Source organism: Trifolium pratense, linkage group LG1 (assembly GCF_020283565.1).
Source record: "Trifolium pratense cultivar HEN17-A07 linkage group LG1, ARS_RC_1.1, whole genome shotgun sequence".
Taxonomy (NCBI): Eukaryota; Viridiplantae; Streptophyta; class Magnoliopsida; order Fabales; family Fabaceae; genus Trifolium; species Trifolium pratense.
The window spans coordinates 17,318,976-17,340,055 of NC_060059.1; the positions used below are offsets into that span (position 1 = coordinate 17,318,976).

General features: G+C 30.3%; 1 protein-coding gene across 2 annotated transcripts in view; it reads left to right on the forward strand.

Annotated features, from left to right (window-relative positions):
* The first annotated feature begins 298 nt into the window (after positions 1 to 298).
* LOC123902382 overlaps positions 299 to 21,080 on the forward strand; it is a 30,979-nt gene continuing 10,197 nt past the window's right edge. The window contains exons 1-6 of one of the 2 annotated variants that reach the window (XM_045952090.1): positions 299 to 389; positions 558 to 750; positions 967 to 1,014; positions 1,663 to 1,770; positions 2,081 to 2,143; positions 2,225 to 2,293. In XM_045952090.1, coding sequence (XP_045808046.1) covers positions 664 to 750; positions 967 to 1,014; positions 1,663 to 1,770; positions 2,081 to 2,143; positions 2,225 to 2,293 — 375 coding nt within the window. In that variant the 5' untranslated portion in view covers positions 299 to 389; positions 558 to 663. The remainder of the gene's footprint in view (positions 390 to 557; positions 751 to 966; positions 1,015 to 1,662; positions 1,771 to 2,080; positions 2,144 to 2,224; positions 2,294 to 21,080) is intronic. The other variant, XM_045952091.1, reaches the window with a different exon arrangement.

Genomic DNA, 21,080 nt, shown 5'->3' on the forward strand with positions numbered 1-21,080 from the left:
AATCTAATCGTGAAACTAAATTGAGTAAATTCGTTATTATACATGAAATTACCAAGAGAAGTAGTAATTAGATGAACCAAAAGGATCAATCGCTTTTCTCCTATTGATTTTAATCTTAAGTTATTTCCAATTCTTGTGATCGAAATTTGAATCAACAAATTCCCCCCCCCCATTTTTACATTGAAATTTATATGTTTAAATATGAATTCAATTAGTTTTTGAATTACAACAATCCCTGTGGAAAGAACGATTTTTATACTACTTGACGCCTATTTGTACACTTGCAAAATATTCATCACATTTCAAGTTCGATTCCTTAAAATTCGCATTCTTTTTCATCGTGTTCCGCCATCGTTAATTGCAGTTGAACATCCATCTTGTCGTATAAGGTTAGGTTACTCAGTCTTACTCAATCGACCACACTTTTTTGTTTGTTATTTTTGTTTATGTCAGTGTGATATTATCGTCTGATTTTGGGGATTATGTTGTTATTGTTGTTGTTTTGATTTAACTAACAGTAATGTTTACTCGGTCTGTGGTGTGTCTGATATTTGCAGGAGAGGTATCTAGATGTGTTGTTGTTGTGTTGGTTTTGCTGATACAACTTCTTTGAGATTGTCTTCCTTCTTGGTTTGGGAGTATAGGTGTAATTTCTGAACAGGAATGAGTGACCTATGCTCTCCAATGATAATTCTTCTTGATGATGAATCAGACGCATTTTGGTGCTTTGAACGCCTAATGCGTAGATATGTAAGCATCTTATCTTGATGCTCTCTTTTATCTTTACTTCTCTCTAGCACATTTTAATGCAATGGTTTCTTGTAAAGATATTCCGTCTTTCATAGGGTTTATAGAGAATTAAGTACTTTGATTTGCACTATAGGTTTTTACAGATTTTATTAAGAATATTTCAGATATTCAGCCTTTTCTCAATTTCTTACGATTTATGTTCTTCAATTTTTCAAGCGAGGAAATTTCAGATGCATTGGTCGCACTCTCGGGGTGGAGGCTCAAGTAAGTAATTTGGCTTCAATTACTCAATTAGTTGATCCAAAGCTTCATAAACATATATGTATTTTATTGCACATGTGCTTCTGTATTTATTTATGGTGAACTATAGAAAAATAGAAGAGATTTTCCAATTTTAATCGGGTGGTTTTATGGAGCCTGGTTTCTTATTTGGTTGGTAGTGTAGTGGTACTTGGTAGTGTGAGCATGAGAATGCAAAGTGTGGGGAAAAAAACTGTTTTTGTTTTAAATGGTTGTGAGTAGTAAGTGCTAAAATATCGAAGTGCAAAAAAGCAAGTTCATTAATTTTGCAGCATGATGCAGTGCATTTCAGGAATTTGTATGTTTAGACTTGGATTAGCAAAGTGTGTCCAACCCACTTATGAGGTGTTTTTTGAATGTGAAGTTAAAAATTAGTATCTTAGAGGTTGAGATGTTGGCAAGTAAAACCAATGGGAATCATCATGCCACTGAATTGGTTTCTGTTATGGCTTTTTGCAAATTCTTTTGGATTGAACTTATGCAGTACTATAGAGTTCAGTTGTGTTCAAGACCATCTTTTTAGTTTTCCATTTTGTAAAGGAATTTTTAATCTTTTAATAAAAAAGTTGTCCTTGAGCTTATAAGTCATAGCGTTCGATTTTGTTGATTCAGTGTTGGTTGAAGAAACAAAAGGACAGCTTAGCTCCTGAGCGGCAAGACGAAGCACCTCTTGGGGAGAAAATTAGTTGGACTTCTGGTCTCATCTTTGGAAAAGGCGAGGTAAACCAATAAAATAAAACCATTAATTAAAAAAAAAAACAAATAGATAAAGAAGATAAAAAAGACATGGCTATGAGTTGTGATCCACAACAGCAACCACATTCATCTTTCATCTAGGTTTCACATCTCATCTTTCCCACCAACATATTTTCTACCTTCTCATCTTTATCTACCTTCTACCAATATATTATCTACCCTCTCATCTTTCCCCAAACCCGTTTTCATCGTTTTTGCCATATTATCTACCTTCTAAAAATAAGTGTACCTATTATTTCATCTCTTTTTATGTTTTACTGGTTAATATCCTCAGGCTTCATATTACATCTGGAATCCTGCTATACATGATATTGTGACATTTCGGGATCCAACGCAGGTATGTTGTGCTGGTATTCTGTACTGTTATGAAATATTATTTAGCATACTTACCGTTACATGATTCCTTTTTTTTATGTAGCATTGTGAAGACAACACAGATGTGAATTTTATTAAAAGAGTTGTTGCAAAAGAAGGCAACACTGTTGAGGTACTAATACTAAATGTCAATTGAAATTTACCAAAATTAAGTATCTACTCGGTAATTTTATAAATCCATCATTGCTAAGAAAATACTCCCTCCGGTCCTTTTTATAAGGAGCAATTTGAAAAAATCACACAGACCAAGGAATCACATTTAACATAATTATTTTCATTTAATACTCTTATAAATTTAATTTTTTTCCATATATACCCTTATTTAATTACTCTTTATTCAACTAGTTTACTTATTTTTAAATTCTCTCTCATAATAAATAAGGGCATAAGTGAAATTGAACATTTAAAACATTTGAAAATTAGTCAAAGTTTCTTATAAAAAGGACCAAATTTTTTGCCCTAAGTGTTCCTTATAAAAAGGACCGGAGGGAGTATAAAAACTACATAAATGAAACTTAATAATAATGAATTCCTTTTATTTGATAAATAGAGCATATGGAAATACATGGGTTATCATGGTAAGTCTTATTTATGCTATTCATCACAAATTGTATGCGAAAAAACACATCAATTGTCCGGCTCTTTAAGACTTCTGTCTCATCAATTGATATGTCCATTGAATCCTGCAAATTAATAGGACAGATAACATCAATAGGTGGAAAATATTACCATATTAAACATACAAAATAGAAATGTTTAACAAGAGGGAAATTGAGATATATTAACAATAACATTTACAGATACAGACAGATATAAACATGAATTAAAGTTAATATACCTGAGCAACAGATTCTACATTAGATTCATCACCTTCAACATCAACTTCAAGAGGGAAATAATATAGAGAATAACTTATATACCAATCCGATTCTACATTAGATTCATCACCTTCAACATCAACTTCACCATGAATTTAGTAGTATAAAGTCTTCCATGAGGGAAATCTTTGAATTGTCTTGAAGGCGAGATATACCCGGTGAAGGGGTATCTTGTTATCAATCATCCTAAATGTGAAAAAACATTAGTTATTAATTTGCATGATTGATATAAGTTTCAGATCGTTTAGTTATGTAAAAACAAAAAGTTACCTTTTCTTAAGGTCAATGGCAGCAGAAAACACCGGGTTGAATAGTATTTTTGTAGAGTATATAGTATTTTGAACAGTTGCCCTACCTGTATTGTATTTTGAAGAGTATATTGTATTTTAAGTGATGATCATATTAAAATATATTTTTAATATCATTAGGTAAATCGGAAAAAAAAAAAAAAGGACATATTGATCCGTGAGTCACCTTGAAATATCTTAACTTTAGCCAAAAGGATGACCATAACAACATTTTCAATCTCTCCTGATGCAATATAAGAATTTAGCACGTCGACATACGAACCAAATAAGGTACACTTGAATTTATATCTGCACAATAACAACAACCTTAAAATTTAAAAAATATAAGACATAAATCATAATAAACCATAATAAACAATGAATCATAAAGCATACCCATCATGGTCTAGTTCTACAACAACCATCTTGGATTGAGTTCCATTTCTATCATATGTTTTCTCCACACCAACACCAGTCAACATTCCCATAAAATCTAAAAAATTAAGTCAAACAATAGTACGTCATTAAACTATTGTAAACTATTATTGAATAAGATAAGTTTAAACTAAAATAAAGATAAAAACTTACCAACCAGATAGTCAGTGTCATAGTGCCCAGAAAAAATTTCACTCGGGTACTAATCAAATACAAATTCGGTGGCACAAAACGATTTTCAGACAATTTTAATCTAGTTGCAAATTGAAAATTGAGCTTGTACATATGTCTCGTAGTTCTATACGAACCAATGTTCGCAGCAACACCAAAATTGGAAATCGTAAATACACTGTCCTCCTTGAGATCTTTCTCGAACTTATAGATCAGTGTCCGACGTACAGTTGCGTGAATGCGATCGCCCTATGAAAAACATAAAACTTAAAAAATCAAAATTGTATACCGTAAAATATATATATATATATATATATATATATATATATATATATATATATATATATATATATATATATATATATATATATATATATATATATATTATTAATAAATAAACATCAATAATTTGTAAAATTAATAATAATATAATTGTTGAGAAAATCAAATATTTAAGTATCCTTTAAGGACTAATATAATGATATAAATTACTAATGTAGTTATAATACTATAAATATATATTATACTAATTATGAGAATGAAGAGAATGGAGAATTTTGGATGAGATTACTTATTGCTCTCAAAGTGTGTCTTTTACATGATCCAAAGGGTGGTATTTATACTACTAAAATTATGAATACATTAACTTAGATTTACTATTGCAAGTTGACATTTACATTGATAATTTTACATTACTATTTTAAGTTGACATTATAGATAGATATTTCAACATTAATAGTAACCAATGTCATTTCAAGATAATTTTGTTGATTTTCCAATTTATTATAACACTCCCCCTTTGAAATATCTATCATGGTGCTTTATTGAAGCTTAGTCGAATTTGTGATGGGAACATACGTTGCCTCGTTAAAAACCTTATTAGGAAAAACCCATTGGGATAAAAACCTCAATAAGGGAAAAAGAGTACAACATTATGCTCCCCCTTAACCAAGCCTAGGTAATTCTTCTTCAAAGGTCTCGAAGGTGACGCATTCCAATACTTCGTACGTGTTTCTTGAAGACTGATGTAGAAAGTGCCTTTGTAAAGAGATCCGCCACATTTTCACTCAAACGAATGTATTGAATATCAACCTCTTTGTTTCTTTCTAGCTCTTGTGTGAATGAGAAGAATTTTGGAGGGATGTGTTTGGTTCTATCACTTTTGACGTAACCTTCTTTCATCTGAGTAACACATGCAGCATTGTCTTCATACAAAATTGTTGGATTCTTATCAGTTGGTAAACCAGACGTTCCTTGGATATGTTGAGTTACTGATCTCAACCATCTACATTCTTTGCTAGCTTCATGGAGGGCAATTACTTCAGCATGATTTGAAGAAGTTGCTACAAGTGTTTGCTTTTGAGATCTCCATGATATTGCGGTGTCACCATATGTAAACACATATCCAGTCTGTGATTTAGCATTATGTGGATCTGACAAATATCCTGCATCTGCATAACCAAGTAAAACTGGTTTTGTATTGTTAGAATAAAACAAACCAAAATCAGAAGTACCTCGGAGATATCGAAAAATATGTTTTATTCCTTTCCAATGTCTCTTTGTAGGACATGAACTGAATCTTGCTAGTAAATTCACTGCAAAAGCTATATCAGGCCTTGTACAGTTGGCAAGGTACATGAGTGCCCCAATGGCACTGAGGTATGGTACTTCAGAGCCAAGATCTGTTTCATTTTCTTCCTTAGGTCTAAACGGATCCTTTTCAACATTTAATGTTCTGCCCATCATTGGGGTACTCAAAGGGTTGGCTTTGTCCATGTTGAATCTTTTCAATACCCTTTCTGTATAGTTTGATTGATGTACCAATATACCATTTTTAGTATATTCAATTTGCAAACCAAGGCAGAATTTGGTTTTCCCCAAATCTTTCATTTCAAATTCTTTCTTTAAGTAATCTCTTGCTTCTTTAATTTCTTTATTGGTACCAATGATATTTAAATCATCAACATAGACAGCGATTATTACAAAACCAAATATTGTTTTTCTTATAAAAACACAAGGGCAAATAGGATTATTTACATAGCCTTCTTTAAATAAATATTCACTCAGTCTATTATACCACATGCGTCCTGACTGCTTTAACCCGTATAATGACCTTTGCAACTTTATTGCATACGTCTCTCTGGGTTTTGAGTTTTCAGGCATCTTAAATCCTTCCGGGATTTTCATATATATGTTACTATCAAGTGATCCATACAAGTAAGCAGTAACAACATCCATGAGATACATGTCCAATTTGTTAAACACTGATAAACCAATTAAATAACGAAAAGTAATGGCATCCATAACAGGAGAATATGTTACCTCATAATCAATTCCTGGTCTTTGGGAAAAACCTTGTGCAACAAGACGAGCCTTGTATCTTACAATCTCATTTTTCTCATTTCGTTTTCTTACAAAGACCCACTTATACCCAACAGGTTTCACACCTTCAGGTATATCCACAATGGGTCCAAATACTTTTCGATTTTTAAGGGAGTTTAACTCAGTATTTATCGCATCTTTCCAATTTTTCCAATCATGTCTATTTTGACATTCATTCACAGTTTTGGGTTCAGGATCATCATTTTCGTTTATGATTTCACATGCAATTGAGAACGAAAATATTTCATCAATGTTCATACTTTTTCGGCTCCACAGATTTCCTGTATTAACATAATTTATTGAAATCTCGAGATCATTCTTGTTATCAGCTTCATTATTAATGATCTCATTGTCATCATTTTGTGCTTCTTCGAGAGCACAATTTTCAATCATGGATTTGTTGTTATCTAGTGTCTTTTCAGGATCACTTTCAATCATATTCACCTTTTCTGTTTCTTTTCTTTTTCGGGGATTTTTGTCTTTGGATCCCATAGGTCGGCCACGCTTCAAGCGTGCCTTGGATGTACTTGCTACATCATTTGTTTTTGAAATATCAATTCTAGCTGGGACATTTATAGCTGGTACATGTGACTTTGTCACTCTTTTCAAATCAGTGAATGAATCTGGCAGTTGGTTTGCTAAATCTTGTAAGTGTACTATTTTCTTTACATTTTCTTCCCATGATTTATTATATGGGTCCAAATGTAATAAAGATGGTACATACCATGTTATTTCATTTTCTATGTGTTTATTTTCTCCCCCTAGTGTTGGAAATTTTGTTTCATCAAAATGACAGTCAGCAAATCTTGCCTGAAAAACATCACCTGTTAAAGGTTCAAGGTATCTAATAATAGACGGTGATTCATACCCTACATATATTCCCAATCTCCTTTGAGGTCCCATTTTTGTTCTTTGTGGTGGAGCTATTGGGACATATACTGCACAACCAAAAATTTTTAAATGGGAAATATTTGGTTCCTTACCAATTGCAAGCTGATAAGGGGTGTGTTTATGATCAGCACTCGGCCTTAGACGGATGAGTGCTGCAGCATGTAAAATTGCATGACCCCAAACAGTAACTGGTAGCTTAGTTCTCATTATTAATGGTCTAGCTATATATTGAAGACGTTTTATTAATGACTCAGCTAAGCCATTTTGTGTATGCACATGAGGAACAAGGTGTTCAACAGTGATTCCTACTGACATGCAATAATTATTGAATGATTCTGATGTAAATTCACCAGCATTGTCAAGTCTAATTTTCTTTATAGTATAATCAGGAAATTGTGCTCTTAATTTAATTATTTGTGCAAGAAATTTTGCAAATGCCATATCACGACTTGACAATAAACAAACATACGACCATCTACTAGATGCATCAATTAATACCATAAAATATCTGAATGGTCCAGACGGTGGATGGATAGGTCCACATATATCACCTTGAATCCTTTCAAGAAATGCAGGTGATTCTGTATGAATTTTGCCTGGTGAATGTTTTGTTATTAGTTTTCCAAGAGAACAGGCTTCACATGGTTTATCCTCTTTTGTAAACTTTAAACCTTTCAAAGGATGACCATGAGTACTTTCAATTATTTTTCGCATCATTGTTGAGCCAGGGTGACCTAAACGGTCATGCCATAAAATCATAGTTTTGGGGTCTTCTTTTACTACCAAATTACATTCAATTTTATGTATATATGTATAATGTAATCCCGAAGGCAATTTTGGTAGCTTTTCTAAGGTTTTCTTCTTTCCAGAAACATTAGTAGTAATATTAATATATTTCATATTGCCTTCAGTTACAGTTTCAGTGTCAAACCCTTGACGATATATGTCATTAAAACTCAACAAATTTCTCTTTGATTTAGGAGAATATAAAGCATCATTAATGACAAATTTTGTTCCATTTGGTAACATGAACATAGCATTACCTGTCCCTTCTATTAAATCAGCAGGTCCTGAGATAGTATTTATCACACCTTTAGTAGAATTTAAATCATTGAAATATTTCTTACTTTTGAGGATCGTGTGGGTAGTTCCACTGTCCGGGATGCAAATGTCTTTGACATGTTCCATGTCTGACCTTCTTAAAATAAAATCAAGATTAAAGATAGGAAAACAATAATATAATACATTCAACATTATTATTCAATAACCAAATATTACACAATGCCCACCACATAAGTCATACATATTATTAAGTAATTCAAGCACAGCACACAAGTCACACATATTATTAAGTAATACAAGCACACCACACAAGTCACACATATTATTAAGTAATACAAGCACACCACACAAGTCACACATATTATTAAGTAATACAAGCACACCACACAAGTCACACATATTATTAAGTAATACAAGCACACCACACATTATTCAAATACTTAATTAATTAGTTACTTAATTCATATTCATTTCATTTTCTTCTTCAACAAAATCAGCAGCCTCAAGGTAGGTAGTATCATTATTGGGTTCAACTTCATTAAAATTTACTTCCTTTCCCTTTTCTTCAACAGATGCCCTGTATTTTTTACACAGGTGTTCTGTTGTCCTACACGTCTTAGACCAATGTCCATTCTTTCCGCATCTAAAACAGATATCATCACGGTTCCTTGAGGAACCTTCTTGGATATATTTACCTTTACCTTGATGATTCTTATTATTTTGGTCATATTTAGGAGGCCTATAATTATTCACATATCCTCGTCCACGACCTCTACCACGAAAGTGGTTTCGACCGTGATTTCTGCCTCGACCATCAAAATGAGCTTTACCCCCTCGTCCTTTATGACGATTATGGCCACCACGCCCACGATTAAATGTTGTTGCATTTATTTCGGGGTATGCTATTGTTCCATGTTATGTAATTATCTCCGGTTATGTTTAGAATTTTGAAATGATGCTTAACGTTTGACATGTTTATATCTAAAATACAAAAGAACAGAATCAATTTTTTTAATGTATAAACAATGACAAAAAAAAATAAATTATTTTATTCAATAGCTATGATTACAAAAACCATGATTCTATCAGCTAATAAACCAGGCTAATACTAGTAATGGTAAAACAACAAATATTGTTACTATTATAAAAGGTTCTCCTAATTCTTCATATTTGGTGATCCAGAAGATGAAAAACATAAAGACAAGTAGAGTGATAAGCATAAGAAAAAATTTAAACATTTTGGAAATATGAGTAAAAGTTTGAGAATGGTATGAAAACTTATGAGTGAAGGTGAAGTATTTATAGGTGAATTTTATGAAGTGTCCGTTACGTTACCGTTGGGTTTGTGGCCGTTGGGAGATAGTGGAAAAATGTAAGCTTTTACTGTTCATGGCCGTTATGTGGCCGTTAGGGGATATGAGAAAAGTGTTAAATTTTATTGTTTGTTACCGTTGGGAATGAGTAAAAATATTCTAAGTGTGTTAAAAATCATCTAGCTCTTAAGATGCACAAATGGAGAGAACAACATGTAAAGTTATATGATAATAACTTTAAATAATATCAAATTTCAAAATCTTAATTATGAGTCTCTCGTGAAATAATATTATTGACTGAGATTTTAGTCTTCCATTAAGAATTAAAGTTAGCAATATTATAGATGTGGATTTTAGTCTTCCATTTAATATGAAGATTAGTATTATAGATGGGGTTTTTGGACACCTCCATTAAGTATAAAAGTTAGTCATACATATGGGGTTTTAATCCTCCATTAAGTATGAAAGTTAGTAATATAGATGGGGTTTTGAATACCTCCATTAAGTATAAAAGTTAGTCATAGATATGGGGTTTTAATCCTCCATTAAGTATGAAAGTTAGTAATATAGATGGGGTTTTGAATACCTCCATTAAGTATAAAAGTTAGTCATAGATATGGGGTTTTAATCCTCCATTAAGTATGAAAGTTAGTAATATAGATGGGGTTTTGAATACCTCCATTAAGTATAAAAGTTAGTCATAGATATGGGGTTTTAATCCTCCATTAAGTATGAAAGTTAGTAATATAGATGGGGTTTTGAACACCTCCATGGAAATTAGTATTATTAATTAAAAATTATCTTTTGTGATATTATGGGGATTTTAGACCTCCACACAAAACTTAAATAATATTCACACTTATTATAAAGTTCTTGACAAGTTGTGAGTTTTCTATAATAAGTGGGTAAAGTAGTAGTAATAATAATAATAATAATAGCCACTCTAATTATAAATCACTTGACAAATTGCCAGTTCTCTATAACGGGGCGAATAATAATTATAATTATCATAAGATTAAAGTAATAAGGATAGATGATATATACCTAGTGGTGGTAAATCACTTCCGATAGAAACGATCGTGCTGATAACGTGTTGAGAAAATCAAATATTTAAGTATCCTTTAAGGACTAATATAATGATATAAATTACTAATGTAGTTATAATACTATAAATATATATTATACTAATTATGAGAATGAAGAGAATGGAGAATTTTGGATGAGATTACTTATTGCTCTCAAAGTGTGTCTTTTACATGATCCAAAGGGTGGTATTTATACTACTAAAATTATGAATACATTAACTTAGATTTACTATTGCAAGTTGACATTTACATTGATAATTTTACATTACTATTTTAAGTTGACATTATAGATAGATATTTCAACATTAATAGTAACCAATGTCATTTCAAGATAATTTTGTTGATTTTCCAATTTATTATAACAATAATTACTTTAACATCCATGAGCACCATCTCCATTGAGAATGGCAGTTTATCTTTCGCCATATATTTAACATACCAAAACGGACGATTCTGACGATTATGTTCCAATTCTCCTTAGCAGGTGTGATTTCAGAAATTGCATCGTGTTTTGGTGCCATTGGAAATAGGAAAATGAAAAAAGAAAAAAATAGTAGCAAGCTGAAGAAAAAAATAAACGTATGTGAGTGTTCTAGGAGATGTAGAATGTTTGTTAAGTCTTCACGTTTAAATAGAATTAAGGGTTGAGCAATTCTAGTGTCTGCATAACTTATTGCCTAATTTTTAGGATCGGGATTTGTGGGATATAAATCAGTTTAGGAAGGAAATTATTGAATATTGTAATATTGTAAAAAAAAAAATGTGTACGTAAATTTTTTTAGGCTGAATATTGTATAAAATTAAATTGTGTACTATAGTTACCTTGTTTACCTTATTTTTTCCCGTGCTTTGTTTTTTATTTGGTTCACGAACGGAATTGGAGAGATTGATATTGTTTGACCAACTTGAATGGTTTACTCATTATTTTAATTACCATATATACAATTCTTGAACATGTTATTTACTAACAATATCCTTAGATAATTAAGTGTAATGAATGGGATTGATAGAGAAGTTTGGTAACAATATCGACATTTACTAACAAATCAGAAAATAGGGTATGCATTTATACTCATCTGATTCGGTTTTATTATATGATCATGATCGAATCAGAATTCATTAAGTCACATTTTATATGCATTAATATCATTCCATGTGTTTCTTATCAAAAATCAGAAACTAAAAGAGAGAATTTAGGTGACTTAATTATACTGAAAAGGATATTATAAAATACCCATCAATTCCTAAACTCAAACAGACTAACCATCCTCTTACGGTTCTTGAACAGGTTATCTCAGAAGCTTGATGGTATTGCTGTTGATTTGAATGAATTTGACGTGATTTTATGGGGAATGGTAAAAATTATTAGTCATTAATATTAGGTGTAAAATTTCTATGAAAGTGATTGGGATGGACATGATATGGACAAATTATTAGTCATTAAGTGATTCCGTTTATTAGGTGTAAAATTATTAGTCATTAATATTAGGTGTAAAATTTCTTTAATAATAGTAAACGATAACATGATATGGACAAATCCACTATTAAATGGTAAATTGATGCGATCCTTAATAATAGTAAACGATAACATGATATGGACAAAATTGAATAGGAGAATGAGTAATTGGACAAATCCACTATTAAATGTTGAATCAATTGAACCATAAACGTAAAGACTAAATAAACGTAAAGACTTGATAGTAATACTAAATAAATTTTGCAAAAGAAACATTAAATGTTAGGAATGAGGTTGAATGAGGAGAGGAGAGAGAAAGGAAAATATGTCTGACTTATTACATATTATAGATTAAGGATAAGGATGATGTGGATCACATGAAAAAGAGAGGAAAAAATTACGGTTAAATAATAGGTTTATGTCGTTCATGTTTTGTCAAAGTTTAGTAGAAAAAAGTCCCATATCAGTAGTTTTTAAAGTTTAGATAATATGGTCACACTATAAATAAGTGTACAACATGTTTCCGAAAAATAGTTTAATACAGTATTTGTTTGTGTGGTTTCATTTGTCTGATAGTTTCCAAAGAATAGTTTTATATAATTAAGAGCATCTAGATATCAAGGTAGATATAGATATCTCAACTATGTTGGTACCTCCAATTTTTCTATCCTCTATCTATATCTCATATATATACCTATATATAAAGATGATACAAAAAAATTTAGTGTGGACTTTTAATAGAGAGAATACCAACAATACATTTGACTTTTTTTAGCAAGAAAAATCTTTTATTAACAAGTTCACCATAACATAAGGTTTTTTTTTTTTGAGCAGCAAAAAATCTTTTATTAACAAACACATCATAACATACGACATGCCTTTTTTATTTTACATTAATTTGCATCATAGACACAGATAGGCGCGGAACGCGCCCTATCGCTAGTTATTAAATAAAAAGAGTTACTCCCTCCTGTTATATTTATGGGCAAAAAAAACTTACGAAGTGTTTAAGAAATTTAGTTAAGTGTAATTAATTTTCTTGATTTAATATAAAACATGAGTGAATTTACTAGAAATAAACCTTATTTTCTTTGGAAATCACATGCACCTTTTAAAAAGTAAATGTATATTAGGAATAACAATATTAATTAATTTAAAAGTAGTTAATTTTTGCTTATAATAATGACCAAAATTAAAATAACAAGTTTAAAATTAAAATAAAATGATTAAATCATTCAACACAATATTTATTTTATATTTTTATTTTAAAGTATGAACTTTTTCGTAATTTTTAATAAATAAAATAACTTTGATTTGTTTGGATGAAGGAGTTAAAATTTTGCAATTTTAACTTTGATTTTGGTACTTCGGTATTTTTGTATTTTCACCAGTTTTTTGTCTTTACGTGTCAACCTTTCCATCGGGGCACTTGCCACGTCACGGAACCCATGCCACGCAATGGTTTATTTTGCTGACAAGTTAAATGAGGGACTAAAACCTATGAGTATAAATTTTACGGGGGAAAAACGGGTGGATGTTTTTTTGATAGGGACGGAAACCGAAACTAACCAATTTTACAGGGACGAAAAGAAAATAAAAGAATTAAATGAGAAAAAAATAAAAGACTAAAATGTTACAAATAAATAAGACAAATGACCTGTGATATAATTTTGCTTATTATGTCCAGTAATACTTAAAATTACTAATAATTAAAATGATTAATTTAATTTATTCAACACAATATTTATTTTAAAGTATGATATATATATATATATATATATATATATATATATATATATATATATATATATATATATATATATATATATATATATATATATATCAACAAGTTTCCAATAAGACGGAGGTGCTACACAACAAGTTTCCAATAAGACGGAGGTGCTACAGTGCCGTCGCAGCGGGGTGTAAAGTAGGAAAAGGTTTTTGGAAAGAGAGAGTATATAAGATTTTATTTATGATAAAATTCGATAATTTACAAGTGAGGCAAAGACCTCTATATATAGGGAAATAAGGGATCACTATTTGATCCGGTAAAAGGTAACATTAACCTACAGCTGTCCAACCCAAATAAACAAAGGATAGTGGGATAATGCCGGGTGCTCAATGGGCCCCATCGTCACATCTGTCGCACTATCATACAAAAAGGCATCAAAAAAGCATAAAATATAATTTACAAACGGACAACTGACATAAAACTTTAATAAAGTTGATAAAGACCTATTTGTCTTGTTTTGCCGACAACAAGGTTCAGCTGAATTATAATTAACTTATTGACCAGTTAATTTATTTTTACTGGTTCTTGTCCTTCTTGGTTCTTATTGACTGGATCATGGCATCCCAGAAGTCTTCCTGGGTAGGTTCATCCTCCGGCTGAGATTCCCCAGCTAAACCTTCAAACATATTTTGCCCAACGGATCCTTGGGAAGAAGTGGACATATTATCTCCTTTTGCTGTTGAGGGAAAAGCATTAAAAAACTGGGTTTTCATATGGTCCAAAATTCTGACCATGATTTCTTCTTCTGATTCTTTAGGATATTTCCTTTGAAAATAATCTTTCAAATTAGCCATAGAGTCCTGGCTGCTATGGCCTTTGGTACTTGTGGCTTTATCTTCATTAATAACAATTTTTATCCTGGATATTAAATCCTGAATATCTTCAGAACTCATCTTGGTCCACCATTTGTAAAAGAAATTTCTTTCCAAAATGGGGATGTTAAATTCATCTTTGGATATGGTTACTGTCCACCTCCATATCCATGGGATTTGAAATTTTATGAAGAATAAACAGGGACATTGTCCTGTAATTAGCTTATTGGAAGCTATCTTTGATATTAAAGAGCTATTGTCACACCACGGAGTATATAATTCTCCTACTTCCTTAGGTAAGATTTCTAGAGAAGGACCAAATTTGATCCACCAATTAAAAAACCAATTTGGCATGGGTTTCTCCACTATTTCTGGATTTACCGAGAAAAACCAAGAATGTTTGTTTTTCGGATTTTGGTAATAAAAAGCTTGGGTAAAAGCCTGGATATAATCCCAATAATTAAAGTAAATATATTTACCCTCAGCAATTTTTATTGCCTTTTCACCATTTGGATTCAGACCCCATTCTCTTGGTAATAAGATTTTGTTTATATGACATTTACTGAAATTTATGAAACTTTCTGGATTATTATTCTGATAATAATGTGTTATAGTTACTGATTCAGTAACTGTCAGCAAAATTTCTAAATTTGGCCTTGATTTGCCATAAAGTCCAGCATATCCTCTGGATTCTAAATATCTTGTTTTAATTGACCATCCGTCAATACTGGTTAATGACAAATCTTCGTCATCAATATGGATTATTTTTTCTGTGACAGGATTTTCAAAATATTCAGATACCTGTTCTTTTGGTTCATTAACCATTATCTCTTTGTAAGATATTATCTTATTTGAAGATGAAGAAGATTGATCTTCTTTCTTAGGTGGGGCAGGCAATTGCCTAAGTTTTCCCACTGTAGTCCAATCCCCTATTAGGGAAATATTCTGTTCTTGGTAAGGCAACATATTGTTACCTCCTCTTCCGCCACGACCAGAATTACGGCCTCGGCCTCTTCCCCTATAAGGGGTTGTCATTACCCTGCAAAAATTCACGGGTTAAATAATCAGCAAGAGAATTGAGCCTGCCAACTAGCAAAAATATGTTTTGCTACAAGGGTCTTTACATCCTTCTCAATGATTGATTTAGCAGAGCTACAATCAATTCTTAAAAGAAATTTTTGATTTAATAAATCACTTTGAAATTTTGAAATACATTTAATAATGGAAAGCATTTCTTTCTTAATAGTCGAATATTTTGACTGAGTCTGGTTCCATTTACCAGAGGTGAATCTCACCAAAACTTCTTTATTAGTTTCAGGATTGACTTGTTTTAATATTCCTCCATAGCCAATATTAGAAGCATCAGTTTCTACTATTTTAAACAACTTTGGATTTGCCAAAGATAAACAAGGAAGGCATTTAACCCTAGTTTTAATTCTCTGGACTGCCTTTGTATGGGCATCTGTCCAAGGGTCAGGCTTATTTTTAAGCCTATTATAAAGAATTGCAGTATCACTGGATAAATTCTTGTAATAATCTGAAATATAATTCAAACTTCCTAAAAATCTCTGTAATTGGGTTTTGTCTAACATGACATCAGGAAATTTGGAAGCAAATTCAATGCTTCTTTCTATAGGAATTATAGTTCCTTGGTCAATCATATGACCCAGAAATCTAACTTTAGTTTGAAATATTTTCATCTTGGTAGCTGATAAGACTAAACCATTGTGTTTAACAACATTCTTAAATATTTTTAAATGTTTTATATGTTGATCAATTGTTTTAGAAAATACTAAAACATCATCAATATAAACTATTATGAATTCAGAATATGGATTAAAAATATCATTCATGATTTTCTGAAATTCAGAAGGAGCATTTTTTAATCCAAATGGAAGTACATTCCATTCAAACTGTCCAAACGGTACCGTAAAAGCTGTTTTATATTTATCATTTTCAGTTATCTGGATTTGCCAGTATCCTGATTTCATATCAAATTTTGAGAAGATTAAAGCATCACTTAATCTATCTAATAAATCTTTTTTATTAGGAATAGGATACCTAATCCATTTTAAAACCTTATTAAGAGGTTTATAATTGATTACTAATCTAGGAACTCCTCGTTCCTTCTCAGCTGCCTTATTAACATAGAAAGCAGTACAACTCCAAGGAGACTTAGAGTGTCTAATTAAACCTTTGTCTAAAAGAGATTGTATTTCTTTTTTACACAAATTTAGGTAATCATTGTTCATTTGGGCTGGCCTAGCTTTAGTAGGGATCTGACTTTCATTAAAGTCATCTATATAAGGTAAAGAAACAACATGTTTCTTTCTATCCCAAAAAGCATTTGGGAGATCATTACAGATTTCTGTAGTAAATTCCTGTTCTAAAGACTTAATTTTCTTTTTAATATCATAAGTTTCAAGTTGCTCATTAATATTAAGCACACTAATTTCTTCTTTTAAAAAACATAATTGTTTTTCTTTTTTCAAAAGGATATCTTTGACTTCATTTAACATCCTAGTTTGAGGATCTGTTATAAATTCAAAAGTAATTTTTTGATCATTTATAAAAGTAGTGATTCCCTTTTGATCAATATTAGTAATAGGCATAATGTTATGCAAAAAGGGAGTACCTAATATAATCCTGTGAGTTAAATTTTTAACTAATATAAAATGGGTTGGTAAACAAATATTTTTGTTACAAATATAGGTATTAGATAATTTATAATTAACTTGGAGTTTATCTCCTCCTGCCTGAGTTAAAGATTGAGTAGTTTTCACAAAATACTTTGTCGGAATTATTCCTTCTTGAATACAATTAAGGTCTGCACCACTATCCACTAGGGCAACCTCATTTTCAAGAATAAAACTTTTATTAATAACAAGAGTTATTTTAACAAACCATTTTTGCGATGTAACTCTTTCAAGAAGACTGAGATAGCTATTGCTACATGATGGACTGTCATCACTAGAAACAATATTTTCTATTTTATTAGAATTTTCTAATAAACTAATTCTTTTAGCTAGAACATCATTGTTTTTCTTAATATAAGAAATTTCAGATTTTAAAAGATTTATTTCTCTTTTTAAATCATTTATAGAAACAGGAGTTTCTCGTTTATTAGATTGACGAAACCTAGATAAGACTTCGCTAAGCTGATAAGGGGCTTCTGTAACTAGGGGGGTTTTTTCTCTAGAGTTATCTCTTATTAAAGTTTCTATTAACTTTCTTCTTAGATTATCATCTGATATGGATTCTAAAGCTTTTAAAGCTTCATCCTGTTCATTGGTCAAAACATTTAGACCATTCATTTCTACTATGGATTTCCAATAACTTAGTTCATTACATTGACAGTCATTACTGTCAGATGTGTCTGAAGAAGAGCTATAGCTATCCTCATTGTTAGAGGACTCAGCTTCAGATTCAGAATTAGAATTAATAAGAAGAACCTTTTCTAGCTGATTTCTAAGTTCTTCATCCTCAATTTCATTTAGGGCTTTTTTAGTCCTACATTGATTGGCATAATGACCGACCTTTCCACATTTGTGGCAAGTTATGTCAAGCTTTTTAGCTTTTCTTTTTCTACTAAAGTTAGGATTATAATCCTTATATTTTGGCTTGGAATAATTTTTTCTACGTTTTTTCTTGTAGGAATACTTGTAAGTATCTGTGGGATTTTTTCTTCTACCTTTATAAGGTTTGAATCTTTCTATTTTACCCCTCTTCTTGCTCTCAGGGGGTTTTTCAAGATCAAAAGCGAATTGTTCGCAAAATTCACCTATTTGGTGTTTTTCAGTTAATTTCTGTTTTTTAAGTTGGTTTTTAAGCTTTATGTCATCTATAATATGTAATAAGTCAGACATATTTCTCTTTCTCTCTCCTATGAAAATCATGCATTCTTCTCTGTGGTTCATTTGACATTTAATACAATTATGAGTTTTAATGCTCATTTTCTCACACTTTGAATTTAAAAAATATTTCCTTAATTTTCACGGAGCAATAAATGTGATATAATTTCAATAATACATTTATTTCTAATTATGGTAAAAATACATTTTTCTTGGCAATAGAAGAAAAATTCTTATATCATACGTTGTGTTTTTGTTGATTCTTATATTTACTTTTTTTGTGGTTTTGCATTGGTAGAATTTTGTGTTATGGTTCTTATTGCTAATTTGATGTAAATATACATGTTTTGATTTACAGGGATTCCCATGGAGATTGATTTGTGGAGATAAAGTTGAGATTCATGGAACAAAATATATGCAACATTCATATTATTGAGGTACTATTATTTTGTGCAATTGTTTATTCTTCTATTTTTCCTACAGTTATAATTAATCATGCTATGAAAGACTAAACATATATATACTCGATTCATATATATATTATGATATGATATTGATTTATATTTACCAACAATATGTAGATATCACCATTTTATTTATGTGATAGGTATTTCAGGTATAGTAATATCACTCTTTTTTTGTCTTTATTTTTTTTTATTCACTTTCTCATCAAATTTTCCTCACATCAATTTTAATCTTCTTATACTTTTGTTTAACCTATTTTTTTTTCCAGCTACAACAATCATAGGTATTTTCTTTTTCTCTTCACCTCTTTTGTGTGACTTATTTGTATGACATTTTTTTTGGTATAATTTTTTATACATTTCTATCATAATTGAATATCATGATTCGAGTGTTTGCAACGTGTATAACCATAATACATGGTTTCTAATTTTGATTACAATTGTTTTCATTGTTTATTGCAGATTCATGATCCAGTAAAAAGATAAGAATGTTATACAATCTATATATGTGATTGATCTATGGTTTTTATTTATTTATTTGGTCAAGATCTGTAATTTTTATTTTATATTGGTATTTCTAGACATCTATATCTTACATGTTAAGAAGATGAAATAATTACATGTAGTAGACATCTATATTAATGGACCTCTATGTTGTTGAGAAGATGAAATATTATATTTATCTTACATGTTTACTGAACCTCTCTATTGTTATAAAATAAAAATTTGGAACTCTCTATTTTTTTTTAATTCTTTTTATACGTATTTTTTCATCTCTCATTCTTTATTCTTTTGATTCAATCTATATATATATATATATATATATATATATATATATAAATTATTATTCTTTTATTATTAAAGCTTAAGTAAAAAGAAATGTAGAAACTTTAAGTAATTTCTAATTTATATAATTCTCTATAAGCAATCATATATAAACCGATTTCATTTTTTCTCCCCTATATTATTTGGCCTGATTACAACAACCAACACATTTCCTTTGATTTTGCCTTCAATGAAATCTATTTATATCTATAATCTATAAATCTATAAATATGATAAAACCAGATTTATTTTCCTTTCTCTCTCATCTTCTCATTTAGGCTCTGTTTGGTAACACAAATAAGCTAGCTTATAGCTTATTATATGAGCTTATAAGCTTGTTTCAAAAAATTAGAGGTGTTTGGTAACAAGCTTTTTGTACTAGCTTATAGCTTTTTTTCAGATGCTATTTCAACTAGCATTTGAGCTTATAGCTTATAGCTTTTTACACTTTATTCCATTTTTACCCTTTAATTTAATAACTACCCACTCTAAAAAATAAACTACCCACTATCAATTATGTAATTTTATATTTAATAACCACTTTAAAAGCTAATTTTACCAAACACTTTAATTTCAATAAGCTAGCTTTTCAGCTATCAGCTATAAGCTAGTTTTTCAGCTATCAGCTAGCTTATCAGCTATCAGCTAGCTTATAGCTTATTTTTACCAAACAGACCCTTATTCTCATTCCTCATACATTTGAAATTTAATGTGGTTATTAAAATTAATGACAAAAAAAAATCTGTCCAAAGTGATGATAAAAAATGAAAATGGTACATGTAGAAAAAACTGTCCAATGCAGTCCATTTGTATAATTTTTTGAACAACCAATTGTCCGGTCCAGCCCATTTGCGTATTTTATTTCATTAAACCAAATTAATAAAATTGTTGACCACACATCATATGTAAATATGATAATCCCAATTATCACATTAATTACATTCATGATTCTTGCCTTTTTTTTTAAAACGCATCATTGATTTATTGATTTGTGAAATAAAAGTCATTCCATTTGTTAGACCAATAACGTGTTTTTAATAAGGAAAAGTTTTTCTATAACATTAAACTGATATAAATACAAATAATAAAATGACTTAAAAATTTATTTGAATCTTTTTATGACAAGAAAAAAGTTGTCTAAATATAGCAATAAGAAATTCCCCAATTTTATGCGGAAAAAAAAAATTCACAT